At 35.6% G+C, this 14,100-nt stretch overlaps 1 protein-coding gene across 9 annotated transcripts in view; it reads right to left on the reverse strand.

The window, feature by feature from the left end:
- HELZ (helicase with zinc finger) overlaps positions 1 to 14,100 on the reverse strand; it is a 174,411-nt gene that overhangs the window by 83,197 nt on the left and 77,114 nt on the right. For 5 of the 9 annotated variants that reach the window (XM_063656478.1, XM_054459609.2, XM_054459611.2 and 2 more), the window contains 4 exons: positions 13,323 to 13,656; positions 12,348 to 12,478; positions 6,752 to 6,931; positions 6,115 to 6,219 (listed from right to left, as the gene is read on the reverse strand). In XM_063656478.1, coding sequence (XP_063512548.1) covers positions 6,115 to 6,219; positions 6,752 to 6,931; positions 12,348 to 12,478; positions 13,323 to 13,656 — 750 coding nt within the window. The remainder of the gene's footprint in view (positions 1 to 6,114; positions 6,220 to 6,751; positions 6,932 to 12,347; positions 12,479 to 13,322; positions 13,657 to 14,100) is intronic. The other 4 variants (XM_063656480.1, XM_054459612.2, XM_054459614.2 and 1 more) reach the window with 1 other exon arrangement.

A 14,100-nucleotide genomic window follows, 5' to 3' on the forward strand; every position in this document is an offset into this window, starting at 1 on the left:
TTTGGAAGCCTGAAGTGGGTGGATCACTTGAGGCCAGGAGTCCAAGACCAGCCTGGCCAACATGGCAAAACCCCATATCTACTAAAAATACAAAAATTAGCCTGGCATGGTGGCAATGCACCTGTAGTCCCAGCTACTTGGGAGGCTGAGGCACAAGAATCACTTGAACACAGGAGGTGGAGGCTGCAGTGAGCTGAAATCACACCACTGCACTCCAGCCTAGGTGACAGAGTGAGACTCTGTCTAAAAAAAAAAAAAAAAAAAAAAAAAATTAATTTAAAAAGTAAAATAAAAGAATAATTCTTTTTACTGTCTGATACTAATTACTGAGTAATTTTTTGTTTGTTTTTCTTAGACATTGGAATTCTATTATAGTAATAAATCTTGCAAATTGCTATTAAGAGTCAGCTTTAAATATTGATTTCTTATATAAGAAAAATACAAGCCCGAAGTTGATAATCATTTTTTACTAAAAATCGTATCAAAATATGTTTTAAATTCTTCGAACCAAAATTGAGTTCATTTTTCCATTTTTCATTCAATTCAAGACCATGCTTGAAAGTGGTATTTCGTGAGGGGGAAATTTTACATAATGTAGATAATCTAGACTTGGCAGAAGAATTATAACCTCTATATCATAAGCTATGTATAATCATTTTCTTCAAAAGACAAGCACTGGCTCACATAAAAAGATCTCTGAATTCATCAAAGCTAATCATGAAAAAAATCCTAATGATTTCTGATCCTGGCCTACCTGTCTAAATATCAACTTACTGGTAAGCAAATACTGAAGAAAAACTATGCAGTTATGAGCCACATTTTAAAACTAAAATTCCACCCATCCCCCAGACGAGCTATTAAATCTGATAGTAGAATAAAGGCATTTTCAGATATGCAAGAGCTAAAAAACATTACCTCTTACAAACTTTGTCAGAAGGGTTGAAAGCACTAGTTAAGTGTGTGTACAAAAGGATGTGCACCATCAAAACAAGGTAGAAAATCAAGAAAGAGGAAGACCTAAGATCCAGGAAATGGGATCTAATATAGGAGAGAAGAAAAAGAAATTCCAAAATAATGGCAAAGAGAAGTGTCAGCATAACAAAGAACAACCAGTTCAGAAAGAAGGAGCAAGTGAAATCAGAAGGGGAGTTTCCAGGAGAAAAAAACAGCACTGACAAACTATCTAAGAGCTGTAACAATGAAGACTTGTTTTGGCAGGTATTTACAGGGTTACTTAGGGTATAAAGACCTGATTAGATGTTCAAAGAAAATAAAGCAAATGAAAAACAGTAAGTATTATTAATGCTAGAACAAATCCAGAAACGTATATGAAAGGAAATATGCATATTATTTGTTAGGAGCAAATAACTTACAGGATCATAATAATAGACACTAGAAATGAAGCTACCATACATTTAGGGAGGCCGAGGCAGGCGGATCACCTGAGGCCAGGAGTTTGAGGCCAGCCTGGCCAACATGGCAAAACCCTGTCTCTACTAAAAACACAAAAGTTAACCGGGCGTGGTGGCATGTGCCTGTAATTCCAGCTACTCGGGAGGCTGAGGCAGGAGAATCGCTTGAATCTGGGAGGCAGAGGTTGCAGTGAGCCCAGATAGCCCCACTGTACTCTATTTTGGGCAACAAAGCAAGACTGTCTTAAAAAAGAAAAAAGAAAAGAAGCTACAATAGAAAGTCAACAAATATCCAAAACCAAATTAAGATATAACAGTTGATATATGTATGTGTGTGTATATATTATACATATATACACATATAATTTTTATTTTTATATATTATATATTCATAATTTGTTATATAATACATATACCATATATAATTTTTATATCTTATAATTTAGAAAAATGGAAGTATCAAAAGAACCTGCTAAAAAAAAAAGTAAAAAATTCCCTTGGGAATGATATTTGGTGAACAATGGCTAGGTTAATTAAAAATATATATATATATTTTGCTACCAACTTTAAAATACAACATGACCTTTTGTAATAGTGTATGCATGTGATTTTTTAATAAACATAAATACTAATCTAAAACAAAAGCTAATTATTTGAGTCATTATGAGAAAAAAAATTACCAATATTTAAATTTAACCTGTCACTTATAGGTGGCTTTTTAAAATTAAAATTCTCTAGTTTCTCCCATATAAAAAGAATCTTTACTTAAATCCTCATATTCTCCCAGCCACTGCCCAATCTCTCCCCTCCTTTCACAGCCAGGCTTCTTAGAAGTATTATCCAGATTGTCCTCTCCAGTTACCAACCTCATTGTCCTCTCCAGTTACCAACCTCCTATTCACTCCTCTAATCATTCAACATGGCTTACCCTCCATCTAATTAAGGGACATAAACAACTTCTACGTCACTAAATCACATGGATGTTTCCAGGCCCAGCGACTTACCTGACTTGGCAACATGCAAAGTTCCGCTGCTGCTCCCTCCCAGGAACTCTCCCCTCAGCTTCCATAACTCAAGCTTTCCCTGCTTCCCTTCTAACTCTCCAGCCCTCCTCTCCCCTAACAATCTCATCTATGCTCACGCTTCAATCACCACCAATACCCTAGTGATTCACACATTTTCTCTCTCCAGCCAAGACCTCACCTCTGAGCTCCAATGAATATTTTATTGTAAAATTGAAAAAAAAAAAAAAAGTGGTTTTTCAAATTACTCATTTATATAGTGTGGATATTTGTTCCCATCAAAATCTCATGTTGAAATGTAATCCCCAGTGTTGGAGGTAGGGCCCAGTGGGAGGTGTCTGAATCGTGGGGGCAGATCCCTCATGAAGGGCTTGGGCCATCCCCTTGATGATAAGTAAGCTTTTGCTCTGAAATCTGGTCTTAAAAGTGTGTGGCACCTCCCACACGCACACTCACTCTCACTTGCTCCTGATTTCACCACGTGACATCCTGCTCCCCCTTCGCCTTCCACCATGATTGTAGCTTCCTGAGGCCTCCCTAGAAGCTGAGCAGATGCCAGCACCATGCTTTCTATAAAGCCTGCAGAACCATGAGCCAATTAAACCTCTTTTCTTTATAAATTACCCAGTCTCAGGTATTTCTTTATAGCAATGCAAGAACGGCCTAATATACTCATCAACTAACTCCAAGCACCTGCTTCTTCCTCAAAGGCGGGGGAAAAAAAGAAAGAAATTGAAGTTCTAAGTCTCACTGCTGACTTTTTCACAATTACCTTGGAAAGCTACCTCAAGGTGAAGCTAGTAAGAATACAAAGCTTGATCGCTGAGCCAATTTTCTTGAAAGCATAATATTCTAATCCCAACTTTTAAAAGATTTTAAAATATTCTCTGTACTTTCATTTTGTGCAACATTTAAGTTAGACACTGTCTAAAAGATTATTTAAAACACAGCTAACATTTTTTTAAAATTGGAGAATTGACAGTAACAAGACAGTTTCAAGTTCACAGTATAAAATATAAGTAATACCAATTAAGGAATTTACATATTTTCCAGAAAGAAACCAATCCACATATCCCACACGAATTATAAGAGAGAGTCTGGTAATATATAATTTTAATTCACTGAAATTTTATTCCTGTAGTAAATTTATATGCAACAAATAACCCCCAAAATGTTATTACTTGAAAGACTATGAATAAGAATGACCTGATCACAAAAGAATATGCTTCTTTGAAGATCAATATAAAACAACAATTACCTTCCATTTTCCCAGAAAGCAGGAAATGCACCCCTCCATAGATGACCTCTATCTGCAAAGCCATAAATCTGCCAGAACCAGATACTGATCTTGAGAACCACACACAAAAATAAACTATTTTCCCCTCTATTCCATTTTAAAATCTTCTAGTTCTAGTGAAGTAAGAAGTAAAAACTGAAACTAAACATGATCTAAAATGGTTCCTAAAATCTCCATCTCCAAATATTTTAAGTTCAGCTCAACTCCTGGCAACTAAAAGAATTTTACAAATTTCAATCATAAGTATGTATATTTAAGCACATTTACTACTGTATTCACTATGTAATGTTTTGACTATTTTCACACTATAGCACTTGCCAGGGCCTGTTCCAGACTATATCATGAAGAGAGCAAACTCTTCATGAGCCTTGCTCCCTAGAGACACCCATCTTCATGGTCATGAGCAGACACTTAGTGCCCTCTTGTGTTCTTTCCTCTGCATCCTGGGACAATTCAGATAAAGCTAATCTTCCCAGAGCACTCAGTCATTCTAATCTTCTCTATTCCATTTCACATGCCTCCTATGTTTGTTGTCTATTAGGAAAATTATAAATTAATGAGTTAATGTAATAATAGTGCTAATAAATCTTAATTCAATGCATGAATACTCTTAAGAAATACATTTGCAAGTTAACACCTTTCCCAAAGAGAAAAAGTATGGCGAAAATGTAGGACTACATAAAGAAAATATTTGGGAAGTCAGGCTTTTTCTTACTTTCTTCCATTTACTAAATGAAATTATATGAAATTTGCATTTGAATATATTTATAAATGTTTTTCCATCTTGGGCTGAACCACTTTTGAGACTTACAAACAGGTGTAAGTCTCTCTGTAAGTTAGAGGGCGAGTTTTGATACTTGGGCCACAACAACTATACATGTACCCTACTGAACATAACTTCTTATTCTGCATATCTAGATGCACCACATGTTTGATTATAACCTCCAAAAAATAATTTTATATGGAAAAAGCTAAATATAAGCTAGCTGAGTGAGGGATTTAGTGTTCATCAGCAACAGCTCTACAGCCCCAAGTGTCAAATGACCTATGCTAAGTCGACCAAGATTTGAGGGGGCTTTACTCCACTGTTTTCACACCAAGTACACCATGATAACTGAGAAGGTCACACTTCCTATGTAACACACACATGCTCACTCTACCAACAATATAAGTGAACAAAACAACTTACATCATTAAAGTAAGAACACCTATAGCAAAAATGCTAACTACTCAACTTTCACTTATGAGCTCAGAGATTAGATTCTGAAGCAAACAATTTATTGATGAATGTATCCTTCAGCAAATACCATGTTTTCATTTACAGTGATAGTGATTGTATATATGTAATATTTTCTCATTAAATACAACCAGATTCTATTTAAAATAATTACTGCTTCTTAATCTTCCAAAGTAAAAATAAAATATGGCATAAAAACCTGTGTTAATGGGTCACACCACTTTTTTCCTCTTTTGTTTTTTTAATGGAATTCTAAGATCATTCAAACAGCTTTGGTTATGATTACTGAAGAATTAAATAACACAATTTCATTTTTTCATGCTTGAGCTCAAGTAGAAATAAAACGTTAGTGACTTATGATTCAAAAGTGCAGTTAGAAATTAATTTATAAACAATTGTATTCAAACAACCTAGGGCATGACATATTAGTTTGTAAAATGGCAAAACTAAACATTAATTCATATAACAATGAAAGCAAATGGTATAATAAATAACAATTTGATGATTCTTTATTGTTTTCTGAAGAAAAGGATTTTTATTCCCCCACATCCTATATTTAAGTACATTTCATGTCCATATCTATACCTTTCTATATCAACCTTAAATTTTCTTTGACACTTTGTCTCTTAAATGGTAGCAAAAGTTGTTAAATATCAGTCAAGTACATTTTGTTGCAGAAATCATTTCAGTATTTCATGTTTATCCAATGTGTAGCTTCTATGAAATTACCTGCATGATCACAGCCAAAATTTTATTTTCATAAAGAACTGTCCGTCCACTGCATGACTAATCTGCCATGCAAAATATGCTAGAATTTTAACTGAACTAGATTTAATTTATCATATTTATATTATTTCATCATACTAGCTTTTAGAGGTACATATCAAAATCTACTCAGGTTGAAACAATACTTTACACACAAAACTTAAAAAAGGATGTCTTTCTCTTACTTAATGTTTAAGAAATGAATAGTCAAATATTTTTACATTTTTCCTTAATTTAAACAGTTTCTTCAAAAGACATAACCTCTAAATGTCAATGCATAAAGACTTTGGTATTTCCAAAGTTACTAAAATCTTTACAGACACCTTTTCTTAAGAATAATAAAGTATGATACAGATACATAATAAGCCTTAAAAAAAATACCTGAGAGGTCTTGCCTGGGGATTGCCTGCTTCTACATATGGATGTAAATAATCCTTTATGTAGAGATCAGCAGCACTATTAGAATGGGTGCAAATGAGAATCCTGCTGAAATAAATGGTGCAAATAAAAAGAATGATAAAACACAAAACTATTCAAGCAGTATAATACCAAAAAAAAAAGCAGTGGCCATCCTAATATTATACAATTCCCTTACCCTACTCAGTAATCCCTAGCATTATTCAGTGATACCTTTAGGAAATTACACTACTCTTTTAAGTTAAAAAGGAAGTACCCCAAAATTATTTTTAAGTCTATCATATAAAATATATACATATATTTAAACCCAAGTCTTCTGACTCTAATAGATACCACAATTCCATAGCAAACTTGTTCTGATGGCTATTTAAAAACTATTTTAAAACTTACTGTCTATACTACCAATTCTAAAAACAGTATGTTTTAAGAGAATTCAAATTTTTAGTGCTCTGGGGTTTGGATTTATGGCTTTTCCTTTTCTCTTTTGTTCATGTTTAAGAGCTGCATGAAAACTGTCTTGCTAGCCCTCATTTTGTATTTAAAACAAGAACAGAGGTAGTACCCTACCAGGGAAATATGAGCACGCTTCCCACCCTCTCACCTAGTCTCCTGTTGCTGCAGAATATGTTTGACAGCCTGAGCTAGAGTGAACGTTTTGCCTGTCCCATAGGGTCCGATGATAAGCACAGGCGGCAGCTGGATTGCAAGTGGAGTGGTAATGGCCAGAACAGCCTCTTTCTGTTTTGCATTTAGTCGAGGATCCAACTGTTCATCCCATTGTCTATGGAAAATAAAAATTTTAAACACATGCATCTCGTTAATAAATAGAACATAACACACGGGTATCGTGAATTTCAGTGAACCATTAAAACCACTGAAATAGCATAGCATCTATAAAAACAAACGCTTATTCTAAAGCTACTTTTTATAAAGTTACCCAACAGAGTCAGTGTAGAGTGTTTTAACGTGTAAATCAAAATTAATTTTATCTTGTCCTATACTATGTACAAAAAGATTTTGGTAACTTATCTAAGGAAATCTCATACTCCAAATCTAGCTGGTGCCAGGTCTTTAAGTAGAAATGGCAATGTTCCAAAAATGTAATTTCCCTCTGTTACAAAAAAGCATCAGAAAACTTTTTACTGATATTAATGAAGTAGTAGGTTTTTTTGCATTACAAATGAAATGCAATAGGGAAACTATCTGAATTTCAAATTCTAATTATTTAAAAGATGTTGGTAAGGTTTAAAACAAGAGGAAAAGAACAAATCTCTACGTCCCTGGTTAAGAGATACTAATTTTTACAAAGATCTTAATGTAGAAAATATTAGGTTTTTTAAAAAGGCATAAAAAGCCAAACAAAATGAAATGTTTTTTAATATTTTTGCACACACACACAAATAATACACATATTATATTGGTCAAAGTAGAGAACACCTGTCACAGTCACACAGATGGCTACTGTAATGAGATCTATCTTACTAGTGTCCCTTCTATGACTTGGCTAAGTTTTGAAGATTTAAATGGACAGCAGATGCTGAAACACATCAAACTGAGTGGAGAATCAACAGCATTCTTTCTCACAACTACCGTTAAAATACTATACGTCACAACAACTATAGTAAAAATGAGAGGGATGTGAATCAAAATAGTAAGGGTGTGTAAAGAAACTCTTAGAAAATTTAAAATAAAAGTGCCTGCAAAATAACCCTGAAATAGAGGACAGAGTTTAGACAGGAAAATTCTCTCTGTGAGGCTATATTGTACTTAAATCAGAAGTTGGTTATTTTTGAAAAATCTTAACGCTTTCAGTTTTCAAGAAATTATAACCTGGCCAGGCTTGGTGGCTCATGCCTATAATCCCAGCATTTTGGGAGGCCAAGGTAGGAGCGTCATCTGAGACCAGCAGTTCAAGACCACCCTGAGCAACATAGCAAGACCCCATCTCTACAATATATATATAACTGTTATATTATGACATATAATCTCAAACTAACAAAATTCTCCTTAAAAAAATGTAAAACCTTAGAAAACAAACTTTGACCATGTAATCATGCCAATATTTTTTCTGAAATTTGCCATTTGCTAAATCTCAAACATTTTATTTCAGAATCCTTCAGCATTAACCGGCTTATTTATTCATAATTCTGCCAGTATCCAGCAATTTTCCATCTTCTATAAATGAAAAAACTGCTTCAGGTGATGGCTAAGTCCAGATCTAATGTATGTAGCATTAGATGGAATGGTTACCCCAAAACCATCCGAGGAGCCTTCTCCCCTGCCTTCCTCTACTGTTGAGCCCAGCCAGCTCTAATGCTCCATCTCCCAGCCTCCTTTGCTACAGACCCAATTCTGATCAATTCGATGCAGGAAGAAGTCCTGAGAAGGACTTCCATACCCAATAAAATAAAAGCAAAGCCTCACTTATTATAATTTTTTTTTTTTTTTTTTTTAACTAAAGAAAGCCCTTCTTGCTCTTCACTTCCTTCCTCAGCTGACCAGGAAAAGCTTATGGCAAATAAACTACAGCAGCCATCTTATATTTTGCATGAGGCAAAACGCATCAGGAAGAAAATGAACATGTCCTACATAGTAGAGGAGGGTGAGATGTCTGTCCTTGATGGCCCTGCAGAGCTCCTGCACAGCCCTGGACCACATATCTCTAGGCTGATAACTCCACCTTTTAAAGCCACAATCAGTTCTGTAAACCGCTACTTGAATCTATACCTGACCACTGTGATTCTATGATACCTGCCCCCAATGGTTCCTTTATCTGTGCATGAAGATAATGACATTTGCATCAGATGGTTATTTTAAAGATCAAGTGAGATAATACATGTAAAGCTGTTTACAAAAATTGAGCAACAAAAGCTCAATTAAGGTTAGCTTCTGTTACTACAATATTTTCTAGAGATTACAGAAAAATGAGATATTACTTGACTAGTACATGTTTTCAAAGCAAAAAGTTCTTAAAACACCCTCTCATCTTTCAAATCTGAGGACTTTAATGAACTTAAGAATGAGACGTATCATGATGAACATTTATAGAAAGCCAATGAATGGAACAACTTGTATATATTTATCAAATCCTTAGAGACCCAACTTAGTATCTTTTTTTTTCTTTTTTGAGACAGAGTCTCACTCTGTCGCCCAGGCTGGAGTGCAATGGTGCAATCTCAGTTCACTGCAAGCTCCACCTCCCGGGTTCATGCCATTCTCCTGCCTCAGCCTCCCGAGTAGCTGGGACTACAGGTGCCCACCACCATGCCTGGCTAATTTTTTTTTTGTATTTTTAGTAGAGACGGGGTTTCACCATGTTAGCCAGGACGGTCTCAATCTCCTGACCTCGTGATCCACCCGCCTCGGCCTCCCAAAGTGCTGGGATTACAGGCGTGACCCACCGCGCCCAGCCTATTTATTTCTTTATGTATAGAGATGGGGTCTCACTATGTTGCTAAGGCTGGACTCTTAACTCCTGAGCTTAACCAATCCTCCCACCTCGGCCTCCCAAAGTGCTAGGATTACAGGTGTGAGCCCATTAGCATTACAACTAATAGTTTCTCAGTATGTTCCTAGACCCAGATACCTTTTAATTGCTATTTAAATTACAGTGGTATAAAAATCTTTTCCTGCTTGAAAGTTTGCTTACTTTTGCAGTTAAAACTTACAGTCAGTAGTATTTAAATATACTACATTATATACAATATAATTTTCAGAAGTGAGCATATCAAGAAAAATGCCTAAGAGCTTACTGGTATGGCCTTACAATTGAAACTTTTCTTCTTTAAACTCCAAATTCTTATGAACTTAAATATGCCGAATATGAATAATGTGTAAAACCCTGTTGGTATTCAAAGAAAAATAAGACGCAGTCTCTTCCTGTACAAAGCTCAGAGTTTACCCAGAAAAACTGTCTAGAAATGTTCACGAATTGATAAACTGAGAGAAATTATGCTTGAAAACACAAAACTGAGCCTAGCGCATGTCAGGCACTCAATAAATAGTTGTTAAAATATTGACATGGAAGGGTCAGGTTCATCTGCTTGAGGAAGAGAGCATATGAGCTGGACTAAATCTTAAAGGATAGAGAGATCTTCAGTGAATTAACATTGGGCAAAGATTATATGAGAGACAGAAAATCACTTAAAGAGGAGGCAAGGCTGCAGGAAGGGGGAAATGAGTTGTCTGATGGGTGTATAGTATCTGTTCTGCAAGACGAAAAAGTTCTGGAGATTGCACAACAGTGTGACTATATTTAACACTATGGAATTATACACTTAAAATGGTAAAGAGGGTACATTTATGTTATGTGGATTTTACCACAATTAAAAACTTTTTAAAAAGAATAACGTAAAGATAAGGAGGCAAATAAGTATAGGGCAAATTAAACAAACTTCAAGGTAATTCAACATTGCTAAAACATGAGAATTTAGAGGGAGAAAAGGAGTGTCAAGTAGAAAAAAGTAGAAGAAATCTGAAAGGATACTGCTGGAAAGCACAGTCAACAAGACCATACACGGGCGCTTTGGCTTAGACTGCTCACCCTTTATCTACATATCAAGGAGAAGCCATCAGATTTGTGAGCAGTGAAATGACATGATTATTTTAGAAAACTAACTCTGGGAGAAATATTTGTGATGAGCCAGAAAACAGGGCCACAGACGACAGGACAAAAGGCCAACTAGAAAGCTACTGAAATAGTCCAGGTCTAAAAGCAGCACTGGCTCTGAGAATGAAAAGAAAAGGAAGCATGAAGAGGAGCTGAATCCGAAGAGAACTGGGAGATGTCACTGGATTTTTACAATTAGTAGATCACCAATCACTTTCAGGATAGTACACAAGAGGAAAACAGAGGTTACAGAGTGAATAAGAAAGAATATTGGAAACACGCAGGCTATTCCCTCTCAAGAATTTTGGCACTAAAAAGAACAGAGGGGACTGCACAGTAAGAGTAAGCAAAACAAGGGAGAAATGACTGAGGTTTTGTGCTGTAAGGCATATTTCGTGTTGTTCTGTTTTTAGGACCAGAAGAAATGGAATGTGAGGGGAAGTGATATATACCACTCCTAGGCCTGGCCCATAAAAGCTTCCCACGTGACCATCTGTGCTCACTCTTGCCCTGTCGGCCAGCTGAATGTCAACACCCCAGGTGACCCTGGAAACCACTTACTGAAGATCCAAGAGGCTCCATTAGTCATGGAAAGGGCCACCCTACCATGATTGAATTGACACAGTGATAAATAAACTTCTATTTTGTAGAGCCACTGAGATTAAAAAAAGAAACAAAGGTGTTTTGAGTTGAGCATGGGCAGGCGCTAAGGGCACAAAACCCAGTGAAGAGATGAAAAGACAGATGCAGGCATATAGCTCTCATGTCAATCCATGCTTATAACAAAATGGAAGTACCTTCTTCATTACATGTAAAGACATCCCAAAAAACTTTAAGCAGAACAATATTTATATGACCATTAACTGGAGAGCAGTTTCTGAGTAGTTTCTTCTATTGTACTTCATCCATTTTGATAATTTCTAAAAATCTCTCCTATCTTTAAAAATTATTTTAAATTAGGACACGTGCAGTAGCTCACATCCCAGAACTCTGGCAAGATAAGGCAGGAAGGTCACTTGAGGCCAGGATTTTGAGACCAGCATGGACAAGATAGCAAGAACCCTGTCTACAAAAAAAAATTTTTTTTAATCAGCCAGACACAGTGGCGTGTGTCTATAATCCTTGCTACTCAGAGGCCTCTGAGGCAGGAGAGTTGCTTGAGCCCAGGAGTTCAAGGCTGTAATGAGCAATGATCATGCCACTACACTTCAGCCTGCATGACAAAGCAAGACCCCAACTCTAAATAAATAAATAAAAATTATTTTAAATTAACTACTGGAACCACTTTAGAAAGGCCCTAATTTCCCCATTCAACTTCTATTTGGAAATATTCCTAAATTGCTCGGCACCCTATCAAATTAAGGCTGTTGAGAAAAGCAGTAGAATTCATTTAGACTCTGAGAAAAAGTAAATAGATGATGAACCTCAAATGTTTCATTTTAAGTGTTCTTTTACTCTCCTTTCTAAACCAATGTCTCCTGAAAAGCAAAGGCAAACTTTCTTATAAAAGTATGCTTGAGTTATTTGATACAGATATTCGATTTAATATTAACCTAACTTCCTTTAATAAGATATCGCCTTTTTGTACCTGTTAGGACTCCATGGTATGGTGGGAGTCATACTGATGTCTGGAAACAAAACCCCATTGTCCTTGATCCTGTCTAGTGCGTAGTGCATTTCACAGAGGGGTAATCGATTTAATTGAAACTGAAGTTCAACCTGAAAGACAAAATGAATGTTTTAAAAACTGCATGAAAGCAAACATCAATGCTGGCAGCTCACTAGAATACTTTGGGAGGAATCTGTTTGGGACAATAAGTTTAGAGATTCTTTTAAAGTATAATCATAGTCTAATCATAATTATGATGAATAATATTTGCTTTGTTCATTTATAACCAGGCACTGTAACAAGTACTTTACTATGGATTATCTCATTTAATAGTACCAATGACATATATACTATTATTAACATCATTTTACATATTAAGAAATTGACATATTTACAAGTTACCTAATCTCTAAAGGCTACTTTATTCTACCATTCCCATGAAAATACTTTTGCAAAAGATCAGAACATGTGAAGTATCCAGTCGTGAGAGATGATTAGCCCTGATGCTCTATCAATTTACAATTAATAATGTTCACCAAGTTTTATGTTTAAAAAGAGAAAAGATTAGTCTTCCAGTTAAATATGGCAGACTGAAGACATAATTCACCTAAAAACCCATAAAGATAGAACAGGAACAGATACAACTGCAGATGAGAGATGTCCCAGGAGGTAGCTTACATAGTTTCTTTTCATCTTTTCTTCCATTGCTGATTTAAAACTCTAATCAGAAAGCTCAACCTTGTATAACACTGGAACATTCTAAATGTTACTTAAATTTGAAAGAATCACTTTTCTCTGGGAGTTACTACAGGTGCAATTTTCAACCCACCACTGTAGACTTCAAAGTCAGCTTTGCTTTTGTTTACGGCAGAAGAAAAACTAAACCAGAGGAAGACTGTGAGCTGATAATGAGGCTACAGACCACTATGGTTAAACTGCAACCTTCAAACATACCTGTGTGTCACAGTCAGGCCGAAGATTAAGTTCTTCACAGCATTCCCTAGATAGCCTTAAAAATATATATTCCTTTGTTTTTTCTTCAATAGTAGCTTCATAAACCTTCTCTTTGGTTCCCTGGGTCTGTACTAACTTCTGTTTAGGGACTGGTAATAAATAAACAGCATTGACTTTGGTCATCACCAGTCGTCCAGCCAAAGTATCTTCAGAAAGTGTTTCAGTAAGCTTAAAGCGACCAAAAAGTTGTCCATTCTGAGCATACTTTGCACCTCCAGAAACACCAGTGAGCATGAAGCTTGCCAGAATCTGCAATTGCACTTTAAGGTTGAACCTAAACCAGAAGTAGAAAACTAATTTGAATATTTTACATCAAAAATATATAAAAACTAGAAGAGTGAAACAAAGTAAATCAAATATAAACATACCAAAAATTAAACCATTATATCAATTCTACTTCATTGAGCTAAAAACTGTATTTTACAAAGTAAATCAAAAATAAACATACCAAAAATTAAACCATTATATCAATTCCACTTCATTGAGCTAAAAACTGTATTTTTCTGCCTTTAATACAAGCTGGAAACAACAAAAAAAAAAATTTTTTTTTTTTTTTGAGACAGAGTCTCGCTCTATCGTCCAGGCTGGAGTACAGTGGCACCATCTCAGCTCACTGCAACTTTTGCCTCCCAGGTTCAAGAATTCTCCTGCCTCAGCCTCCCGAGTAGCTGGGATTACAGATGCCCACCACGCCCAGCTAATTTTTGTATTTTTAGTA

The sequence above is a fragment of the Pongo pygmaeus genome, chromosome 19 (genome assembly GCF_028885625.2).
Source record: "Pongo pygmaeus isolate AG05252 chromosome 19, NHGRI_mPonPyg2-v2.0_pri, whole genome shotgun sequence".
In the NCBI taxonomy this organism is placed as follows: domain Eukaryota; kingdom Metazoa; phylum Chordata; class Mammalia; order Primates; family Hominidae; genus Pongo; species Pongo pygmaeus.